Source organism: Sorex fumeus, unplaced genomic scaffold (assembly GCF_029834395.1).
Source record: "Sorex fumeus unplaced genomic scaffold, SorFum_2.1 ptg000003l, whole genome shotgun sequence".
In the NCBI taxonomy this organism is placed as follows: Eukaryota; Metazoa; Chordata; class Mammalia; order Eulipotyphla; family Soricidae; genus Sorex; species Sorex fumeus.
In genome coordinates this window covers 26,704,307-26,728,820 of record NW_026606060.1, presented here as the reverse complement: position 1 = coordinate 26,728,820, position 24,514 = coordinate 26,704,307, and the positions used below count along the sequence as shown (strand labels likewise).

Below are 24,514 nucleotides of genomic sequence, written 5' to 3'. Positions count from 1 at the left end.
GCAGGCGGCAGGTGGTTCCCTAATCAGATTTTACACAACTTTTTTAGCATGATGGGCAGCAAAGTAGTCTACGGAAAGGGTATCACGCTGAGACTAAGAAAAACTTAATTGTTCATTGTTGTGTCTCAAGCACCAATGCTTGACCAGTACAAAGTATAAAGTGAAAGATTCCTAACTCTGCTGCTGGGTAAAATTAACAAATCAATTCTTTGGGAACCAAGTCTAATCAGTGATATGGTCTGCAGGTATAAAAAGGTTGAAAACAAGTAGATGACCCCTGAAGTTCCATTCCACGGTAAATATTTTATTTCTCTTATTTGGGCGCTAAACGCTCTAAAAAATAGTTGTTGAAAACAGTGGAGTGTTTTGGTATCAACTGGCGGGAGATGTAAATAGTGGGCTCAAAATACATTTTAAATTACAAATAATGTGCGCCTGCGCGTGTGTGCGGCTCATACAAGACAAAAGTTAGTCTTTTTTTGGGGGGGGGGGGGTTATCATTATAGCCACTACAAAAGTGGATTAAAATGTCATTATCTTGTTTCGCCGGTGCCTGCAACAATGACGGGTTCTTTGTGATCCTAACTCTCGGCCGAATTAACCGAGGAACAGTACCATTCCCTTTTGAACTCGGGAAGCGCTGGGATCTTTCTTTACCCATCCTTAGAAAGAGACGGGCGCAGGAACTAGAAATCCCTTAAAAGGTCAGGACCAGTTACAAGGCTCGGCTAAGCTCATGGGTGCTAAAAATACTGAAGGAGAGAACGCAAAAGACACAGGAGAAACAAAATAAAGTCACCCCAAACAAAACAAAACAGAAAAACACCCAGCAAAAAAAAAAAAAAAAAAAAAAAAAAAGACCTTTCGACCGCGCGGGCTGGCAGGAAGCCACTGCAATTACCCCGGGTCAGTCCCATGTCACCGGGCGGCCAAGCCCCTTCCCGGGCTGCAGAGCTGGGAGTCAACTAGCACCACCCAAGTCACCACCCCGGGCAGCCTAACTCCGCTTTCCCAAGTTTCCTTTCTCAAACCCGAGAGGATCCCAAACCATTCGACTTCCTTAGGAGGGGGACCAAAAAAAAAAAAAATCATCACAAGCTCCTCATTCCCCCGACCTATCCTCCAATTCCATTCAAATAACGCAGCCAGCGAGAAGAATTCTCCGCCCTGAGCCAACGATTCCGGCGGGGCAGCAGAGCCGGCCCGGGGGACGCCAAGTCTGGCCCCTGCGGAGCCCTCGGCAGCCCGACCGTTGGCCTCCGGAACCCCAGGAGCCCTCCGCCCCGCCAGGCCAACTTTCCTTCCCAGACTCCGCCCTTCCAGGTTGGTCCCAGCCCCCCCCACCTCCACCTCCACCCCCACCCCCACCCACTCGCCGCAGCCGGGGCAGCCGGGACGACGACCACACCCGCTTCCCTCCGGTCGCCGCGCCGCCCCCGCCGCAGTTCGCGGGAGCGCTCGCTTCCTGGGGGCGGGCCCAGGCGCAACCGCGCGTGCGCACTGGCGGCCGGGCGCCTCCCTGCCCGGATCTCGCGAAGTTACGTTACACGGGCCGCCGCTGACGGGCGGCCGGGTCGGGGGCGGGAGGTCTCCTGTGGTCGGAAGGGAGGTCCGCCGGTCCGGGCCGCGCCGCCCCAGTGCTCTGTGGGATACTGGAAGTCTCGAGCGTCTCCTCCCGCTGGCCAAGCCCTCCTCCGGGCCCGCAACGCGTAGCAGCAGTCCCCGCCACACACACTCGCGCACACACACACACGCACACACACACGCACTCCCCTCCCTCCCTCCCCCCCAGCCCGCCTCCCCTTCTCTTCCCTCTCCGCCTCCCCCCTTCCCACCCCCCTCGCGATAAGAAGACCCGGCGGCTGGAGAGGGGATGAAGATGGCGGACGCGAAGCAGAAGCGGAACGAGCAGCTGAAGCGCTGGATTGGCTCCGAGACCGACCTCGAGCCTCCCGTGGTGAAGCGCCAGAAGACCAAGGTGAAGTTCGACGATGGCGCCGTCTTCCTGGCGGCTTGTTCCAGCGGCGACACGGACGAGGTGCTCAAGCTGCTGCACCGCGGCGCCGACATCAATTACGCCAATGTGGACGGACTCACTGCCCTGCACCAGGTCGGTTGCCCACCAACCCCCCCCCCCCACCCGCCACCCCCCGGCCGCGGGGCTCTCCCGCCCCCCGGGCCTCCCCCTCGCCTCCCCTCAGTTTTTCTGCCCCCCCCCCCGAGACTTCGGGGGGCGGCCGGAGGCTCCCCAGCTACTGGGGTGAGGGGGCGGCTTCCCGCGAGGCTGGGGGCGGGGGGTGTTGCAGGGACCGAGCCGCCCCGGCTTGCAGGGGACCCGTCGGACCGGTGGCTGGTGGAGTTGGGAACCGGCTGGTTTCCGGGCTAGAGGGGAAAAGGGACTCAGAGGTCGGCTTGGGACCTCCAGAGCCGTTTGTTGTGGACTTTGTGTGCGTGGGGTTTGGGGGTGGGGGAGGGACGACGAGAGTGGACCGGGTTCCTGAGAGTGGGCTTCGTGCCTCCCTGGGTCCTTGATGTCAAGTGATCGACTCCAAGGCGGGGGGGGGACGGGGTGGGGAGGTGGCGGGGAGAAGACTCTGGAAGACAATTGCTAGCCAAGGGGGCGTGCGGGACCCCTCGGGCAGCGGCACGTCTCTGCCCCGTAGGTGGGCGTGGGGTTTTTGCTGTTACTTTCCCGGGGCTCGAGTACAAATGATGAGAATCATTAAGTGATCGGGAGTCTCCGCCGGTGCCCTGCGAGGACGATTTCCTGTCCAAACCCCCCCCCCCCCCCCCCGCCCTTTATTGCTCTTGATCACTGGGGACGGGGGCGGAATGAGGTTGTCATCAGGCCGATCTGCGCGGGCAGGGAGGGGGAGAAGTGGGAATGGGCAGGGGAGGAAGGTGCCCACCCGGAGCCCGACGGACTCGGCTCTCGGAGCAGAGTTGGTGCCCGAGTCTCGAACCCCCGCCCCCCCCTCCCCACGGCCCGGCCGGCCCGTGGGTGTGCACTCGGCCGGGGAGAGGAGTGGAAGCGGGACACCCTTTTCCCAAAGCCGGTTATCAAGCTCTTTTATTCCTTCTTTCGGGGTGGGAAAGAAGAGAGCCGGTCACAAACTTCTCTCAAAATGGATGCTTTGTGCACGTTAAAGTTTTATAGTTAGTCCGATTGGGATCTCTCAATGTTAGCCAAATAAGGAGAAACTATTGGCAATCCGGAGATAATGTTGTTGCTTTGCCTTTAACAGGCCAGAAGCAACACGGCCACGTAGAGTTATGCATAAAAAGCAAGTTTTTAAGTGGTACTAAGAGGTGACAAGACAGAACTCTCGTTTCTTAGTGGGCGACTAGGAATGATTTGGAAAAAGTAAAAAAAAAAAAAAAAAAGTTAAATTTTTAGAGCAGTAACTTCGCCCCTACCGAAGAAGAGTCTTGCAGACTTTCTCGAAGTTGCTTTGCTTATAGTTGGGAATTCTTAACTCTATTTTGTTAATACAATAGAGAAACTTGTTTGGGAGGTCACAACTTCAGGCTTTATGTTTCATGTATATATTATCGCGCCACCTTTTTACAAGAGGCACTCTATAGCATTTTTCCTTTACTGCTTCCTGTTTCGCAGATGACAGGGTTTTTTTTTTTTTTTAAGTTTTGTTTAATTAACTTTCTGTACAAAACTTGGCTTACATATAGCCCTTGTTTACAGCCTTGGCTGGATGAATTGAACTGACTGACAAATCACAGGACAAATCTGGAATTCAGAATGTGACACCCAGTAAAACTATATCTTGGGCTTGAACTCTTTCTCTATTCCACGAATTTAAAGTCTCTAGTATAACAAACTTTTAATCTAGCTGAGGCTTAAGGTAGGGCATAACTTTGTATTCTAAAATCATGGTGTAGAGAAAGAAAAACTCTTGGCACTAAAAATGATAATGCAGTTAGTTAAAATGAATCTTTTCAAATTTCTTTCAAGTGTAATTACATGTTTTGAATTGATTCTGAAAGACAGTTATTGTATGCTTGAGGTCAGGATTCAATTGGATAATGAATGAAACTAATGAAATAAGTGTTTTTAATAAAACTAAGATGGCTTTAATAAAACATAACTGTAAACAAAACATTTATGTTTTGTTAAATTATCAAATAGAAACTTGAAAGTTTACAGTTGTGAGAGAACCTAATTGTATTTGCTTAGATGAGAAGGAAATTTCTGAAACCTAAGTTAATATACTGTTTTAGGTAGGAAAAGAGAAACACATTACAGTTTCTTAGGAATTTCTTGTTTTTTTTTTTTTTAACCCTTTCAGTTCGGACGTATTGCAAGACTTCTGTAACTTAAAGCAATTTCCTTAACTGAATTCAGTGGTTATTTTATAGGTGTAATGTTTATTGAGTATTCGTTTAGTTGATAAGTGCTTAAGCAGAAGTTTCCAAGTTTACCCTTATTCATTTGCATACCTTTTATAGTTTAGACATTCCTTAAGTCTGTGAGATCTTTAAAATATCAAACATTAACATTTTTATTTTATTATTGGTTTTTTTTCCACATCTATTGTGTTTTCCCCCCACCCCTTATGACTGAGAACTAGTATGCTTTAAGCAAATTCAGGACAACAAATAGTGAATAGTGATAAGTCATTTTAAAAGAATCATAAGAAAATTTTAAGCTATTAAGAAATCTCTTGAATGCTACTTATTTTAAATACTTGCTTTATAAAATCTAAAATGACCCATAGATTTAATGCCTTTGAATAGTTTTTTTCCTTTCTTTGAATAGTTTTCTTAGGTCACAGAATACCTAAAATTTTTTTTGGCCAATTGGATTATTTGCTTGACTTTAGAAATAATTCATTTACCTTTAAGTTTCACTAAAATGACCCAAATTTTACAGGTAGAAAAACAGTTTTCCACAAATATTTCTTTACATTTAATTTCCATTTTTTGACAAATAGCTAATATTTAGAAGTAATTTTGTTTAGTTGACAGTTTTCTCTAGAAGTTATAATACTCAGTTTTCAGCTATTTGTGTATAGAAATGTTTTGTGTATAAGAGAGGCCACAATGTGTGTTGTCAATAATATTTCCTCTTTTCCTCTTAAAGCAGCTTCTTTTACTCAAAACTAGAAAATGTCCCTGATTATAAACTTAACAATACAAATTACTGATTTTTGGGAATATATCTAGAGTAGATTTTAATCTGTCATAAGAGAGTTATCAGCTTTGGTTTTTAAAGTCCTCAGAGTGTTATATTGCTTTTTTATCTGTGTTATAGCGTGCTTTATGAAATGAAGATTTTAGGAAAGTTAAGAGTGTTCTGTAAAATGCCCAGCTGATCATACCATTATTGATATGCATAAAACTAAGAACTGAGATTTCTTCTAGTAGTTTGAGTTTAGCCTTTTAATTTTACCTTAAAAATCTTACCTACTGCTTCTGTGTCAGGACCTTCTAAGTCAGTTTCCAATTCTCACATTTCTGCAAGAGCAATAATTCCTCATTCAACTTTTCTACTGTTAATGAAATACTGATTTAGAATGAAGTATTATTTAATACCATGATTTTATTAAGATTATAAGTAGTAATAATAGTAAATAGAAGTGCACCGTCTTTGCCAAAACTAGCCGTTACTGTATTTACATATGCCTTTATGGTTTCTTCAAATGATTATATTACTCAAACATGACTTTTTGCTGTACTTTAATTTTATTTTTAGAGTTTTATCACTTAGACTTAGTGTTTATGTAGACTTCATAAACTTTGGAGTTTATCAGTGTTCTTTCTTACACATCACTGGGAAATTCCTTTAAGGTCAGCATGAAACTTTCTTCAACACTTATTGATTCTTTTTTCTTTAATTATTTATCTGCAGATTAAACAAGTTTTAAGCATGATAATTATTTCTTATCCCCATACTATATATAGTGAGTTTTCAAAATTGTCTTTGCATCAGTTCCCTTTTTTTTGCCACTTTCATAATCAGCCTAGTTTATACCTTTATTTTTAACCCTTAATTGCTATAATTTAATTGTTTTCCCTGCTCCTATTCTCTGATTTAATCTAGTTTTCATATTGCTTTCAGAATTAACAATCACTTTTGGTTGTCACTTCTCTCTTTAAATTAAGATTAAAATGTTACACCTTTGAGGTTTATCTACATCGTATTCTTTTGTTCTATTTTCATGCTATGTTTTAGTTATACTACAACATTCTCCTTTACTTTTTCTGCAAATCAAAATCTGAGACATTCTTGGGTGTTCAGCCCAGTTGCCGGCCAGAAGCAGTCTTTCTCGCCTGTTGAATTTGTATAATATGGTGGCATTGGAGAGACACTTTCTCCTTGCTGTTCAGTTCACCTGGTATTTGTTTTTCTGCTTGTTAGGACATTTATTACTGAGTACTGTTTGTTTATAAGCTTATCTTTTTTGATTGACTGTAATTACTTAGTCTACCACAGTTTTATTTCCAGAGTCAAGCACAAGATAGGTGCTCACTAAAGATTTATTGAATTAATATCTTTACCTCATATTGTAGGAATGGAGTTTTAGTATTATTTATATGCCGGGAGATAACTCTTTGCAATTCATCCACTATTGGACGTAGTATAATTTCTATGATTAGAAAACAAATGAAAAACTTTACATTGAAAAAACTCTCAACCAGATTAAATTTTGGTAAATAAGATAAGAAAAATACTTGGTTGGGTCATTGATGTGCATTCTTTTTGAAAGATTCTGTTCTAATAGGGCTACATAAAGTGCTTTCCAGTGGAAAAGAGAGTGGAAACAGTTGATACTAGCGTGTTGGAGAATAGTTTATTGTACAGAGAAGCCTTACGTAAAACTTAATATGGAACTTTATAATTGTTTACATTGGGAGGGAGTCGGGTATAGAGTTTTTAACCCTGTTGAAACCATGGAAGAATATAGTAGGCCATGTAAAATAATTTAAAAATCATTTGAAAGAATATACAGTACAAATTATTTTCTCATAATTTTTTAGGAAGACTTTATACTGGTGGTCCTTGAAATTTTTTATTGAAGTCACCCAGTTTATCTTTATTTGTTTGCGGGAGTATGGGGTGGGGGAGGGTAGAGGGGAAACTACCAGCATTGTTCAGGGCTTACTCATGGCCCTGTGCTCAGGGATCATCCTGGTGGTGCTGAGGGACAATATGTGGTGCCAGGGATTGAACCAGGTTGCATGGATGCCAGGGTCAAGCACCTTAATCCCTGTAACTATCTCTTCAGCCCCATTTTTTAAAAACTTAAGCAAATGAACAATTCATTTCCTCTCTGCCTAAGGAAACAAAACTTTTTTTTTTCTATTTTACAAACAACTTATAACCGCAAACTCACTTCCTGAAAGTAAATGGACACCCTACCCATATGGGGTATACTTGTAGGGCCCTAAAGCCCATACATTACTGCCTTTATAATGTCTTCTCAGTTTCTGCCTTTGTACTTCCTGGCAACAGTTCTGGCTTTGAAGTGTCATAACCTAGATCATCTTTAACGTGTTTCAGTGTGATTGCGAGTTGTGACTGAGCATTTTCTATTGTAGGCAGGTAGAAACACTAGGTAGACCAGGAATTTTTTTCATGGGACATTTGTTCCCACATTTCACAAATGTTGCTAAAGAAAAGCAAGAAAAGTACTTGTACTTAAATCATTACTGAAAAAGTATATAGCTAACATGATTTTTAAAAGATAACTATGCACTTTAGTGATTTAAGTACATTCCACCCTGAAGCCCTGTTATATTCTGTAGAACATCGTAACTGCTGTTTTATTTCCTGCATTTAAGTGCTTTAAACTCTTTTCATTGCCTCTCTGCCTGCAGAAATGTGTCATTTTAACCTCACCTTTGTTTTGAAAGTTTTTGGGGGGGATTCCACAGTCATTAAAAAATTTTAAGATTGAACTCTCTCCAGTCATTTTTAATTTATTCTAATTTGGTTTGGTTTTGGTATGCAGTAGGCATGTTCAGTCTCTGTTTCAGCAGAGAGAGGAATGGGTTGGTGAACATTTGTTGAGGATTTATTATATGTTAAATATTATGGTAGGTTCTTTTACAGACTACAAACTATCTTACTTTTCACGGCTTCCTTTTTCTCTTGCTTAAGGTTACTAAGATAATGGCAGAGTTGAGTTCTAATAGGTCTTTCTGATTCTCAAAACCCAGTCTTTAACACTCTACTTACTAAATGTCTTAAGTTTTAAGAAAGTATTAAATTTCAGTCACTTGGGTTGATGATTAGGCATTGAAAGTTTGTCTGTAAATCAGAATCAAATGAAAACGCATATATTGCATAATTTTTTTCATCTACTTTTGCTTTAGCTAGCCAACAGATTTAAGATCTTTTTATAATAGAAATTTCGTAGTGTTATATATCTAAATTATTCTCAGAGTCTTTCCTAAAATTTAGGAACCACTAGGATTGTTTTTGACCATTAGGTTACTCAGAATATTTGATCAAGTGCTTTAGGAAGTTGCAAAGGAAGTTACAAAAACCTGTGGCATAGAGTTTAGTCTAAAAACATTTTTTTCTTTATCCTAGTAACAATATATTTTAATTGCTTTCAGCATAGTTACATACTCATTTATAGTAAATGCTTTGTATATATTCAAATATACACGAATATTTAACTCTTAATGAATAGTGATAAATTATAGGTAACTTAGTGTTTTTTTTAAAGGTGTACTTCCAGTTTTTACCACTACTTAGCTTAATTTTCTGAATTTCCTTTCTATACAGTAGCTTTTATACTTAGGATTTGAAGCATGAAATGCTGATAAAATTAGCTGAACTAACTTCTGAATTAGTAAAACAAACATTTTAATGTTAAATTTGGATGTAAAAATTTTATTTGAAAGTCTATAGTTAGGAATATTCAGGTTATAAATGATTTCTAGCCTTGGGAAGAGCAATCAGATTTATTTTTTTATTGCTATTAAGAGCACTGTTTGAATTGTGATTTGCCTGTTGCTGGTCAAGTTACTATTCTAGAATTTTAATTTTTTCGTATAAGGAAAAGTAGTTTTTTAAAGACTGAAACAGTATAGCATAATTTTTATTCTGCCATGTTAGGACATTCAACAACAAACAGTTGGTCAGAGTGATAGTACAGCAGGTAGAGTGCTTGCCTTGCACATGGCTGACCTGGGTTTGATCATGGACATCCCAGATAGTCACTTGAGCACACCAGGAGTGATCCCGTAGAACGGAGCAGGCAGCAATTGCAGGGTGCAACTCTCCCCCACACCCTTCCCCCCCCCAAAAAAAAACCCTAAAGGCAAACGTCCTGATCATCATCTATTACCTTTGTCATTTCACAAAGAAAAAGGAAGATTTTAATAACAAAAGGACATAGTCTCCAAATAATGGACACAAGTATAAAATTCTCAATGCCCTTTCATTTAAGTGAAGAGTAGTTGAGAGTAGCTGAGAGATCTCTTTATTAAAATCTCTGGTTCTCCCTTTTGGTGGAAAATGATAAGAGTGCAGGTGGTTGTAGGTCATCTAATGCCCTGCGTACTTATCCTTAAGGAGTGTGTGGGGGGGGGGCTGTATGATTACCTTAAGAGATACCAAAGGTGAATGACAGCTTTCTGCAGGAACCACTGGTTTCATATTTGTAGGCTGTGTACATGTAATCTTTTTCAGGAATGTATTTCCCGGTATATACTAGGCCATAGCTAAAAGCATGAAGTGTTTAATTGCTTTACTACTATGATTTTTTAACTTGCTGTTTTCACTTAGGTTTGGCATTTATACAGTGCCTGCTATTGTTAATATATCTTATCTCTGGGCAAAATAGTGAATTCCTTCAAGGAGGTACTTTTGATTCATTTTCCTTTAAATCCCTTTTTTGTATCTACATTTTATTTTAGCAGGTGTATGGTAAATGTTTGTAGATTAAATGTAGACTAGACTTGTAAAGAGGAGTTTAATGGAAAATAATGGCAGTCTGGATAAATATTATACATTGAAAATTTTAATAATGGGTCGGTAACATAGATTTGTGTCCAGCCTCCCCCCCCACCCCCCCGTTTCATTAGGGTGAGGTCCAAAAGCCTTCCTCCCCTACCCACTCCATTCTTTTTTTTTTTAATTTTTTAAAATTTTGTAAGTTATTTCACAATATTTGATTACATTTAATATTCAAACACCAATCCCACCACCATTACACCTTCCCACCATCAAATTCTGGATGTTTCTATCCCAAGCCCCGATCCCTGTTTCAAACACTATCAAAATAATATATTTTGTATTGTCTGTTATGAAGAACTGCTGAACTTGCTTGCAAAAAAGTGTTCATATAGGAAACAGTGTAAAGATTGTTCTATTTTGGTAGGAGCCATATCTATAGGATATCACTAACATGTTGTTAAAGTTTGGGTGATATGAGCTTTGGTATATATATATCTGAAAATATGTATATATGAATATATATATTTTTTTCTCTGATTTGTTGCCTACTCTCTGAACCCCATCAAATATGGTGCGGTAATTATGGAGAATTGAGTAGGTAGTTTTTGGGTTTTTTTTTTTTTTGCTTTGCTTTTTGGGACACAACCGGTGATGCACAGGGGTTACTCCTGGCTCTACTCAGGAGTTACTCCTGGCGGTGCTTGGGGGGCCATATGGGATGCTGGGAATCAAACCTTTGCATGCAAGGCAAACGCCTTACCTGCTGTACTATCACTCCAGCCCCGAGTAGGTAGTGTCTTATGATGTGTCGTGCAGTCGCAAAATCGACTATGCAATCCAAGAATATGTTCACTCACATGTGAGGCTCAACCTGAGCGTGTACCCCCTCCATTCTAATTAAAACCATGTGCAAGTAGCAAATACTTTTTTGTATTTGGCCGCACCTGATAGTGCTCAGGGCTCACTCCTGACTATGTGTTCCGGGATCACTTCTGGCAAGGCTGGAGGGACTGTTTGGGATGCCTGTGATTGAACCTGCTCATCCTTGTGCAAGGCAAGCACCCTACCTCCTCTAATCTATTTGTGACCCCAACAATTACTTTCATAACAAGAAAAGGTAGATCTTGTTATAGTCAAACTTTAACAATCTTAGTTTTCTTTTTAAAATCAGGTATATATTTGTAATTACCGATAGCACAGCGGGTAGGGCGTTCACCTTACAAGCGGCCAACATGGCCGACCCGAGTTCGATTCCTCCGCCCCTCTCGGAGAGCCCGGCAAGCTACCGAGAGTATTCGATATGCCAGACACAGTAACAACAAAGTCTCCAATGGAGACGTTACTGGGCCCGCTCGAGCAAATCGACGATCAACGGGAGGGCCTCGAGCCTCGAGGCCTCGAGTACCAGTACTATCAGAGTTTTGCCCAAATTTTACAATAAACTTTAAAATAATTTTTTTAAGTGTATTTTTGGCAGTTGGTTTACTTAGCCAGTTAGACATGAATCCTCAGTGTACTGGTATTAGATTATTTTGTTGTCTATGTATTTTAATCACACTTTTTTTAAAAATAACTTTCATTATGAATCTGTGTATTGTCTGGCCTTAGTGTTTTAATTGTTTATCTCTTCATTGTTGAGCTGCCTAGCCATAAAAATACAAATCAGTTACGTGTTATTGCCCTAAGTATGCTTGCTTGACTTGAATAATCTTTCATGGGTGGAGACATTCCACCTTGTCATGTGTTATAGGTATTTCTCAAATGGCATTAAGTATAAACCATGTAAAGGAATGAAGGCATTCCTCCACTTCCTTCTTGTTAGCAATTATTTAAATATATCACATGCATGAAGTAAGGTCTTTGACAGGGAGAACCTAAGTGTTATTTTAACTTAATTATCTCACATTTGAACTGATACTACTTTTTGTTTGAGGTACAATAGAAACCATACAGTTACAGGAAGTTTGTGTCAATTTCTTCACTACCTAGAGAGGGCAAAGAAGAAATTTTTTGAAATATCGGTTGATACCCTCTTAGATGGGGACCAGAGTGAGTTTAGTGGGTAAGGTGCCTGCCTTGCATGTGGCTGACATGGAGGTTCGATCTCCAGCATGGTCCATCAAACCATGCCAGGAGTGATCTGTTAAGTGCAGACCCAGGAGTAAGCCCTGAACACTGCCAGGCGTGCCCCCAAAACAGCAACAAAAATGCTAATAACCATGTAAGAAATGAGAGTGTATTTCTGTGGATTAACCATAACACACACACACACACACACATATGGACACACCAGTTGCTTTTATTTTGTTACGAACATGCTAATGTATAAAACTTAGCCTTCAAAATTAATTAAAATAGTTATAAGCATACCAATTTATACTTTTTCTTGGAACATTTCTGTCATTTTCTTTGTAGTTTCAGCCCTATAGTATTGTTTTAAATATCCTTAGACTAAAGTTTGGTTATTCTCTTTCTGGATAGTTTTTAAATTTTGAAAACAGTCATTTGAAAACCTGACTGATTAGTAAGGTAGCTCATGAGTAATGAGAGTTAAGTCTTATCAGTGATAAATATCGTTTCTGGTTAGATGATATTTTCTAAATAGTTTCTTAGTTGGAACCTAATCATAAAGAGGCCAGCTGGGATCTTAGTTAAATCTTTTTACATTGAATTTGAGCATGCTTTTTATGTTGGATTTAAGTATGCATGTTTTGTTTTCTTTTGGTTGGAGTGTTCTAAAGATCAAACCTAAGGGTCTTACATATGCTAAGTATGTACTTTACCACTTGAACCACATCCCTGACCCTGAACGTGATCTAACTACTTCGGGGGCCTGAGCGATAGTATAGCAGGTGGCTGTACAGTACTTGCCTTGCAGATAACTGATGAGGTTAAATCCACAGCACTGCATATGTTCCCTGAGCTTGTCTGGAGTGATCCTCGAGTGCAGAGCCAAGAGTAATAAGCACGGAGCATCTTCAGTTGTGGCACCCAAACTAAAAACAATTCATATAGTTTTTGGTGGTAGTAGTGAGGGAGGCTCACAGGAGGTGCTCAGGCATTCCTGGTCCCCATCAGCAATTCTCGGCCAGTATTTCAGTGCAAGGGCCAGAGAATACGTGCAGTTGGAAAAATTTGGCTCAACCCCGCATTGTTGGGGGCCTCCACTACTCAGAGGACCTTGGGTTCAACCATCAAGCTCAGGTCTGGTGCATTCACCATAAACATTATATTGTCTCCCAACCCCTGTATTGTATTTCTTAAAGGATTAATATGGATGATGTGTTCAACAAGTTCCATTACCTTTCCAAGTACATGGGATTACATGTATAAAAATTTTGCCTTGTTTTCAAGATTATTTTCTTTCAAAATATTTACCACTGGGTGGAGAGATAGTAAGCCTTAAGGCACTTGCCTTGCACAAGGCTGTTCAGGTTCAGTTCCTGGTATCACATGTGACCCTATGATCCCCTGAGCACAGTGCTCAGATTAAGTCCTAAGAACCACTGGATGTGGTTCAAAATAATGATATACAGATAGGTAGATTTCTTGCTATTTGGCTCTTTGAAACTTAAGACTCTCACTGTTTCCTTGGCATTTTTATCGTACGATACTAATGAAAATGATCTTAAGTTGTTGCAATTAAGTCAGTATCATCTTTTTCTTTTTGTCTTTCCAATATTTCTATATTTTTAAATTTTTTCATTTTATATTCATAGTTATTTACTGTTGTTTCATTCCCCACCCTCCCCCATACCCCTGCCAGATTTGAAAATTGTTAAAGCATCATAGAAAATGACCTCTGTTACTGTGACTGTCCTCACGTTGTTCATTGATTTGCTAGAGCGGGCCCAGTAACATCTCCATTGTGAGACTTGTTACTGTGTTTGGTATATTGAATAAGTCACGGGTAGCTTGCCAGGCTTTGCCGTGCGAGCGAGATACTCTCTTGCTGGGCTCTCCGAGAGTGGAGTGGAGGAATTGAACCGGGGTCGGCCAGGTCGGCAGCATGCAAGGCAAATGCCCTATCTCCTTTGCTATCGCTCCAACCCAGAAAAATGATAAAGAAGCAAAATGTTAAACGAAATTTTAGACCTGGAGCTAGTATTTTTTTTGGTGGGGGGGGGGGAGTGGTTATTTGGACCTTACCTGGCTATGCTCAGGGGTTACTTCTGGGTTTGTGCTCAGGAATTTCTCCTGGTGTTGCTCCAGGTGGGATGCCAGGTATTGAGCCCAGGTCAGCCACATGCAAGACAAGTGCTCTACCCGTTGTGCTGTTACTCTGGCCCCTGGCACTAGTACCATTTAAAACATTGATAAACTCCATTTTAGTTTTTTTACACTAATTTCTATAGAGAATTGTTCTTTTTTTTCCCCCTCTTATAAACTGTTCTTAAAGTTGTTTGTAGAAATATTTATATTAACAAATACTAGTAATTATTATGACTACATGGTTTTTCACTATTTGTGTGTTTGTGTGAGAAGGAGGGAGGGAGGAGAAAGAGAGAGGGAGAGACAGGAGAGAGAGACAAGCATGTAATAGGATTTTTTTTTTTTTTTTATGGGTTTGGGATGTTGGGTTGCTGGAGGCCATCAGGGCTATTCCCAGCAGGGCTAGAAAGGCCATGCTCTCTGTGCCAGGGTTGGACTTCAGGGCCCTGAGCATGCCAGTATTGGTACTACTACCCTTTGAGTCAGATCATGAGTTTTTACCTGTAAACCCCAAAATTAATTTTCCCAGTCTTAAGATGATGAACATTTAGTACTTTTCTCATAATAAGGTGAACATAATGTATTCAAACATGAACATATTTGCTTAGTCACCAAATTGCATTATTGGGATTCTTTGATTTTTTTTTTTTTGTATTTGCTGTGCTTACCATTGAACCCAGGTCTCCTGCATGCAACTTTTCTACTGAACCACATTCCCAGTCTCTGGGATTATTTCTTTTTTTTTCTTCTTATATTTATTTATTGAATCACTGTGGGAAAAGTTACAAAGCTTTCAGGTTTAAGTCCGGTCATACAATGGTCAAACACCTTTCCCTTCACCAGTACTCATTTTTTACCGCCAAGAAACCCAGTATACACCCCCCTCCCAGCCCTCCCAATGCCTGTGAGGCAGATGATTTCTACTTAACTCTTCTCTACATTGATTACATACATTATTTCGACAAAAGATGCACCATTATTGTTTAGAATCCCTCCCCCCACCAACAATCAGAATTGCTGAAAAGGCATTGTGAAATACTTTGTTTTCTATGGCTGGTTATGAGAATCATATAATGATTTTGGATTTCTGCAAAGAGCCAGATAATTACGAGATTGGTTTCTGTGGGTCTGGTGTTACAGCTGTGCTGGAGAGCCGCTTGTGGGGAGCAACTCGTGACCTTGGTAGGGCGTGAAGGACGAGCCGGTACTGCCCCCCTTCCCATGAGACTGCATTGCCTTGTCACCGCCGGCTCATACCTGGCTTTCCAATAAGCTCTGAGGCAGCGGCCACCTTGTATGCGGTACAGATGCATTTCTGCCAAAAACCGCTGGGATTCAAGATTTGTTTCTGAGTCTCTGGGTTCTTGGCCGTTAAGCAGCTTGATCAGGAGCCAGAGAGGCCATTTGTAGGTGGCGACTCGGGATCTCTTTGGGATGGGGAGGAAAGGGCTGGTTCCACCCCTGTCTGGTGAGGCCCTGCATGTCTCGTCACTGCAGGCCCAAACCTGACTATCCAGTTGCCTCTGGAGGATGGCAGTCAGTGGGCCACCAGGGGGAACAGGCCAAGGCACGAAAACCTATTGCCACCTGGAGTGGCCCAGCGCCAGTAAACTACTGCAGGAACAGGATGCATTTCTGCCAAAAGCCTTTGGATTCTGAGATTCGTTTCTGAGTCTCTGGGATTATGGCTGTTAAGCAGTTCGATCAGGAACCAGAGAGGCCATGCCTCCAATTATATAGCTGAGCCGGAGGTGGTTTGTGGGTGTGTCTCCCACATACCTAACTTTTGGCCGTTTACTTTCTTGGTAAACTTTGTCCCAAGTTTTTGGGGTCTGGCCAAAGGCACAGCTTCAATTTTGGGGTATCTGAAAGTCTGATGGTGCCATTCGGCTGCTGATGCACTCGCCTCACAGGTACAGATTGACCTGCTGGCAGCACCATACCCCTGTCTGGGATTATTTCTTTAAATGCCATTTGTAATTTATGGTTTGCTCAAAATAATGTGATGTTTTAATGCTTTTTTTTGCAAAAGACTTTTTCAGTAGTTTCTAGTATATCTAATATTGAACGCTAACCTTGAGAGTTCTACTGCTTACACATACCTGTTGTATTTATGGGCTGGAGCAATAGCACAGCGGTAGGGTGTTTGCCTTGCACGCAGCAGACATGGCCGAACCGAGTTCGATTCCTCTGCCCTTCTCGGAGAGCCCAGCCAGCTACCGAGAGTATCTCGCCTGCACGGCAGAGCCTGGCAAGCTACCCGTGACGTATTCGATATGCCAAATACAGTAACAACAAAGTCTCCAATGGAGACGTTACTGGGCCCGCTCGAGCAAATTGATGAACGACGGGAGGGCAGCGACAGTGACAGTTGCATTTATAATGCAAGGTGTCAATTCTTTTTACATATTCATGTAATAGAATTAAAGAATTTTTCTGTGTGATATGCTATTGAGTGCTGAGGGCTAATTTTAAAGTAAAATACATGCTAACATTAGTTTCATGGAGTTGACAGTAAAATGAAATTACTTTGCCACCAGGAGATAACACTTTATACTCACTAGAATGGCTCTAATAAAAATAACAAGTGAGGGTTTTATTTGGGAGGGGCCACACTTGGTGGATTTTAGGCAGTGCTCAGGGAACTATGTGGGGGCATGAATCAAACCTGAGGCTCCTGCATGTAAAATACACATTAGCTTTTTGAGCTCTCTCCAGCTCTATACGATCAACTGTTGACTAGGGAGCCTTCATACTTGGCTGGTGTAATATAAAGATGTTTGATAATTTTCAAAATAGTTTGTCAGTTTCTTAAAACATTAAACATTACCATATAGTCTGGCTGATTGCTTAGATATATATCTGAAAATTGAAAATAGATCTTCCACACAGAAATATGTATGTTGGTGTTTATGTTCGTAACAGCATTATTTACATTTGACCAAAAAAAATGGGTTTTATGTATGGGGTCAAGTAGTAGGGCATACAATAAATGACTTTAATTGCATGCCCTACTTGGATTTGATCCCCTGCACTACAGTCTGACCTTCAGCATTATTGAATGTGAATCTGGCTTGTTACTGTTATCAGTGCACGGTTATTCTGGTGGGTGGGGGAGTACAGATATTTATGATAGGGTAGATGAATTTTTTATTTTTTCCAAGCCACACCTAGTGGTGGTTAAAGCTTATTCCTGGCTCTGCTCAGGGGTCATTCATGGTAGTTCCCCAAATACTGGGGTTCAAAGCGGCATCAGCTATATGCAGCAGGCACCTTATTTCAGTAATATTGCTCTAGCCTTGTAGATAAATCTTAAAAAATAAGCTAAATGAAAGAAGCTAATCACAGAAGACCATTACTGTCTCATAGACTTTATAACTTTGTTTATGAAAGGTATGAAACAGGTAGATCTATAGAGGTAACTATGAGGCTAATGCTTACCAAAGGACTGGAGGCACAGGAGGGAAATGAGGAGTGCTTGCTTAAGAGGATTCCATGGTGTTTAGAGAACCATGTGATTCCAGAGAACAAATCTAGGCCTTCACTATGGAGCGTGTACTTCTACCCTTTGACCATCTTCCCCTTCTCATAGTTAAAAAGATTCTTTTTAGGGTAATAATAATGTCCTAAAATTAGTGTAGTGATGTTGTATAGCTTTGAATATTCTAAACTCAATTGTACACTTGAAATGGATTATTAATACAATAATTCTATCAGTGTTTTGTTTTTACTTTTTTAATGTTTTAGTGAAGCAAGGTAGTCTTTATTGAATGAAATTTGCTTAGAAAGATGCGACGGGAGAAAGATGGGGGAAATATGTCAAGAGGAGAACACAGGGTGCTCCAGAGTGGAAATAGGTAAGCAAAGAATTAGAGACAAGCAAGTTGCATATACGTTCAAGGGAGATCATTGACTTGCAAAGCCAGTGATGTGTTATGTAATGAATGAAGTCATTTATTGTATTAGTGCTCGCCATTATAGATTGAGGCAGTAGGGTCAGAAAGATAGTACAGGAGATAAGCATTTACCTAGCTCTTTGATGCTTTGGCCAACCTTGGTTGGATTCCTGGCATAGTGTAGTTAGCACCTATCTATCTGCCAATGCCAGAACTGTCATTGCCGTAACATTCTTTACAGTATGATATAGGCAATCACATACCAGATATGTATACATATATATGTATGTATGTATATACATATATAAATGATATGTAATAGTATTAAGTACAGTGGATGTTTAGGGGTATGGGTTTGCACACCTGACATTCCAGAAGTGTTAATCCAGACAGTTGCTTGGGGGACCCTGCAATACCGGGGATTAAACCTAGCTGTTCTGTATGCAACACATGTGCTCTAAACCTTTGAGCTTTTCCCCTAGTCCTGCTGTTGAAGTTTTTGAAGTTTTATCTCATCTAGATTTGGGGAGAAAGTTTGTATTTGATGAGTGATGAATTGAGTGTTGTGAAGGAGAGGAGAAGATGTGCAAAGATATTGAGTAACAGAATTAGATTATAATCTGGTTGGGTGAGATTGAATTTTCTCCATAAGAAAAAAAAATCACTGTAATTTGGAACATGAACTAAAAGTACAAGACTTGGGCAGGGAGATTAGGAAGTTATGTAGTCCAGAGAACTGAACTAGCTAGTTGCAGCATAGTTTTAAAATAATAGGTATTTGGAATGAATCTGCTTAAGAGTATAGGACTCAAAGACGTTCATGAACTTTGTTTTTTGGTTTGAGCAATTTGACAAATGGAAAAGGGTTTACACAATGCATTATTTCAATAAATACCATGTGCTGATTGTATAGTTCAAGATTTGAATGACCGGACTGGAAAGAGAGTACAAGGGTTAAGGCATTTGCCTTGCACATCCAACAGTGGCTCAGTGCTGAGCACTCCATATATTCCCAAAAGCACCATTAGAAGTGATCCTTGAGCACAGAGCCAGGAGTTAAGTGCTGAGTACTACCAAGTGAGACCCAAACCACCCTCACCCATACAAAAAGACAATTAATGATATTGAGGGAGATGGGTGAGCAAAAAATTAAAATCAAATATGAAAAGATTGTTACAATATATTAAATTTATGTTAATACATAATAGAGCACATTTAGGATGTTGAGTCAGCAAGGAGAGGTGACCTAACTAGTACATCAAAATTTTGTTTGGATTTTGTTGTTTGTTGTTGCCTTTGGTTTTGGACTTAACCTTCTTTCTTGTAAAGTGTGAAGACCAAGTAGAAAAACAGCTGAAATTGCAGAAAAGCCTCAGGATCAGGATTCATGGTTAGATTTTTAAGGCTTTTCATGAACTATCTAAAAATACATGTAAAATTTTGTATTTGTGCCTTTTCAGAAGAATCTGAGTAAAGCCATATTTACTTTTATTTGGGGAGGAGCACAGTGATTTTTCTTTTAGGGGGGCATAGAGCATGAACGTGTAACTGTTGAAGAGGAATAGAGGTGGAAACAGTCACATTACATAGCTTTAGAGAACACTTTTTTTTTTTGCTAGATTCCAATATGAGTTTTCTGAATACATGGTGATTTATCTCTTCTTCCTTTATTGACAAAGGTGGAGCAATAGCACAGCGGGTAGGGCGTTTGCCTTGCACGCAGCCAACATGGCCAACCCGAGTTTGATTCCTCTGCCCCTCTCGGAGAGCCCGGCAAGCTACTGAGAGTATCTCGCCTGCACGGCAGAGCCTGGCAAGCTCCCCGTGACGTATTCGATATGCCAAACACAGTAACAACAAAGTCTCCAATGGAGACGTTACTGGACCCGCTCGAGCAAAATTGATGAACAATGGGAGGAGTGTGACTGATTGACAAGGTTGACAAATTTAAGTGAAGGATATGTAGCAAACCCATGAGTATAGGGTGATTTTTAAGTTTTAAAAGGGCTGTAAATGATTTTTGCTTAATCTTTGTGGTTAATGTGACAAAAAGTTTGGCATTAGTATTAGGATGAACTGGATTAGCCATGGTGAACCACCATGTGTGCTCTGGTCTTCTGCTCCATCAGTCTCTGTCTACTCAGAGGGAAAGCTAAAGTAGTAGTCCTCAATTGTGTTTTTTGTTTTTTCCTCTCGGTGCTTCTTTACCTTTTACCACTGGCAACCCCTTTTGCCTGAGAAATGTTTACATAACCCTTGATGTATTGATATATAATACAGATTTGCAAATCAAATAAATATTTACTGGAATAATTTGTTCTAAAACAATGTTTTTAAAGTTACACAAACCACTCATTGGAGTTGCTGCCCACAGTTTTAAGAAACCAGGCATTTTCTTGACCTTATTCGAGCATTGGTTGACAAACATTATAGAAGCTTAGGGAGAATTTTAAAATGCAAAAAAAATAGGATATATAGGATATTTTATGCAATAAGATGAAAAGGTCTTTAAAATTTCACTTTAAATGTAGATGAATATAAATTGATAGAAATCATCTCTGACAAACATAAAGAAAGGCTGTGGAACATTTAACAGCCAGCCCTGTATGTAACAAAAGCATAATCATTATCTTTAAGATTCAGTGTGAAGTTTATCTTCAATTAAAAAGAATCTTTTCTATGTACTGTGAGATTGTATCTGTGCAACACTGCAGTTTTGGATTTGTCTACTCTGTCATCAGATTTTACCAATCTTAACTTTCTTTTATTAACCACCAGGGGAATAGTATTGTGTAATAAAGATTATTCTAAAGAAAAACCTGTATTCATTCCTTTCCTAGAATGTTAAGGCATTCATCATGATTACATGACTGCTGGTGTTCTTCAATACTTGAAGACCCTCCAAACTACTAGCTCAACTAAATTTTGAGTCCATTGAAATAAAGAAAGGAACTAGTCTTCAAAGCCACGTGTAATTAGTAAATCACTAGTAGGAACATGGTAAAAGGGCTTCTTGTACTTTTTAGTGAAGACTGTAATATGGAAAATTCCATGGGGGGGGGAGTGAAGGAGGGAGAGAGAGAGAAGGAGGGAGGGAGGATGGGAGGAGGGGGAAGGAGAAAAGAGAAAACAGTGGGTTAAGTCCTTGCTTTGTTTGCAGCTAACCCAAGTTCCATCTCTAGGACCTCATATGGTTCCCCATGCACAACCAAGAATGATCCCTGAGTCAGGAGTAAGCCCTGATCAGTGCTGCATATAATCCAAAAACAAGAAAAGGAAATAACCCATTGTAGTTTACCTAGGTATAATACTTCACTGTAAGAGCTTGAAGAATTTGGACTTCTTAATTAAAAGCAGCAAATCTGTGCACTCTATTAAGTTCTCTTAAGTTGTCATTGTTTTTTATTCTTGCACTTTTATTTTATAAGAACTGGATTTCTTGGTTTCTCAAGTTTAGAAAACAAAAAGCATGACCACAATTCTAGAGTTTGAAATCTGGTATAGATATCTAGAGAGATTGATCTCTTGTGTTCTAATTGCAGAGTCCTAGGAGAAAAAAATGAGTGAGTCATCTTAGTTTGTTCATATATGTGTTACCTATCAATATTTGCTAGACTCAAAGATAAGATTCTCTTATGCTGACTAGTTGAAGAATTACACTGTTAGTATTTCATTAATTTGACAAATTTTTCTTGAGTTTCTTATATATACTATGTCTGATACTAGGAGCTGCAGAATACAGAATTTGGCAAAACAAGATTTTACTCTTAATCAGATGTACATTGTAAATTGTATTATTTTGAAGGGAAAAGTATAAAATATGTCACACACACACACACACACACACACACACACACACACACACACACACACACAATTTCAAGGATCCAGTGTTTTGAGAGTTTGGATGGAATCTCCAGAAGTGATGGTTGATTGAGAACGGAGGGTTGAATAGATGTAACTTGGTAATGTTGGTGCGACTATGGCAGATTCATGGTAGAAGATAGAGAAATACATTCCTGTCAAAGGAAACTATATAAAAGTTCTTTGTAGTAAGAAGAGAGGGAGCCTGGGCTGGCGTGGGGGTAAAGTTCAGATTAGCAGGTTCTAGGAAGCTCTGTTAAGTTCATCCCATATTAAGAGCTCTAGAAATGAACTAGCACTGATGATTTTTAATGCTTTGATGCAGTCATATTTTTTAAATGACTGCTGCTGCCTTTAAAAATGATCGCATAGCCGGGAAAGGTAGGAAGACGGATGTTCTAGGTGGAGGCATGTTTCAGAGCTTTTCTCACATGGTCGACAGTTGAACCATAGTGTAAATCCTGCATTATGCAATAGTGTGCTGAGGAAGAGGAAATAAAAAAAATAAATCTATGGTCAATATGTATGAGAGATAATCCATAAAACAAGGTTCATTGGATTTTGTTGGTAATTTTTGCTTTCTTTAAAATGTGCTGAAAGGAACATAGGAGGCCAAGGAAGAAACTGTATCCAAGTGATGGAGATGAAATGAGACTTTGGACCTAAAATTTTGGTTTTAGGAGATAAGAATGTATAAAGAAAGGGTAGGAGGATGAATCATGGCAAACCTGTTCTTAATTTATAAATTGGTGAAGAAATAGTATTGAAATAGTATGTCATAGTAGAGTGAATGAAGTCATAGGACAGTAGCTGATCTGCAGAAGTTTCTGGCCAGTCTAGATGTTTTAAACTTAAACAGCTATAGAATTTTGACATAATCATATTAAAATTTTAAAATAAATCCACAAAATAAGTATCTAATATTTCAGTTATCCCATTCTATTTTGAGTTACTTCTTTTAGAATAATTTGATATGTAGTACATTCCTCTGTTTTCCACCCAAGGAATATGATTTGCTGTCAGTTTACAAAATGAGTCTTTCCCTTTTTATTGTAAAAATAGTATAATATTAAAGAGAGGCTGTGTGTCTGGATTCAGAACTTTAAATAAAAGGTTCTTATAGAAAATACATGAATTAACAATTTTTGCATTTTTATGAGGTACCTGTTGTATTTTATTGAAATAATAAATAGTAAACACTTACACCAGTATTTGTTACATAGTTTTAGGCCATATATTGACTCAACAGTTATATGAGGTAAATATACTTATTATTCCATTATACTAATTAGAAAAATTAGGTAAGGTTGTGATTTTATAACAAAGTTTTACAAAGGTCACAACAGAACACATGAATTAACAGAAGTTCAGCCTGACCCCAAATGATCTACTCTTAAATATTATGTTGCAGTGCCACTGGATTACTTGAATTATCAGATTCTGTCAAATTCCTGACAAAATTTGAGGACAATAGCTAGGCAGAGCAGATCCAGATTTAGGTCAGTTATCTTCCAAGACTGCTCTAATGGGTGTTCCGTTAAACTTCCTGAATTTTTCCAGGAATACCAAGATTTAGCTTTTACTTGTAAAATGCTTTCTGTGCAGATTTATAGGCACTATTGGACAAGAAATTTAGGACCATGTTGGGCGTGGCTTATTTTTATGTTATTTTATATCATCAGTTCTGAATACTTTTACAACCAGGCTAGAGAGATAACTCAGTAGACTGGAATGCATTTTTTGTGTTTAGAAGCCCTGAATCTCAGTCTCTGGCACCTTTTGATTTCTTGAGCACTGCTGAGATTGTCCACCCCCAACTTAAAAATAAAAGGCAATACCCTTAGTTAAAAAATGTCAATAAGCATTTAGTGACTAGAAAGTGTAACACTGACAAGCATGTTGCAGGTCATAGTATTTTATATTTCCATTAAGATTTTTAAAAAGTGCCTTCTATGAAAAGACATTGTATAGCTGTCTTATAAAGGACGAGAGAGGGTATGGCTATTGCCTTGCCTGTGACTGACCCAGTTTGATCCCTGGCATCACTTACTGTCCCTGGCACTCTGTCAGGGATGATCCCTGAGTGCAGAGCCAGGATTAGGCCCTGAGAGCTGCTGGGTGTGGCCTCCCAAACTTAAAAAAAAAATCTAAAATTCTTATTAAATACTTCTCTATAATTTTCAGCTTATTATGGAATCATATACCTGCTTTTCTGCTAGCCTCTGCTCTTGTGTAAAGTCAGTTTTTCCATTACTAAAACTCTTGTTTGTTTTTATTGGATAATCTGATTCCAAGTTTAGAATGTCTACGTTTTATGGGACTGTGGATGACAGGGAGATAAAAAAAAAAAAGAAGAAAATAAAACAAGAAAAGCAGTTTCTAGTTTCAGTAGAAAATTCAAAGGCATCTTTTTTCTCTCCCCCCCCCCCCCCATCCCCTACTATAAACTGCTCTCTTCCTATTTTGGAATAAAAAGGAAAAATAGAGCTCAGTTTAGGTATGATTTGGTAGTCTTCAGAGTGCTTTAGATTATCAACTAGCCCCCTATTCTTTTTATTTTGTTCTTTCGTGGATTTCTTTTGTTGTTGTTGTTGGTTTTCAACTATACCCAGTG

The 24,514-nt window shown here is 39.8% G+C and overlaps 1 protein-coding gene across 3 annotated transcripts in view; it reads left to right on the top strand.

Moving 5' to 3' along the window:
* The first annotated feature begins 1,540 nt into the window (after positions 1-1,540).
* The window catches only part of PPP1R12A (protein phosphatase 1 regulatory subunit 12A), a 133,209-nt gene continuing 110,235 nt past the window's right edge, over positions 1,541-24,514 (top strand). For all 3 annotated transcript variants that reach the window (XM_056114687.1, XM_056114696.1, XM_056114677.1), the window contains exon 1: positions 1,541-2,110. In XM_056114687.1, coding sequence (XP_055970662.1) covers positions 1,874-2,110 — 237 coding nt within the window. In that variant the 5' untranslated portion in view covers positions 1,541-1,873. The remainder of the gene's footprint in view (positions 2,111-24,514) is intronic.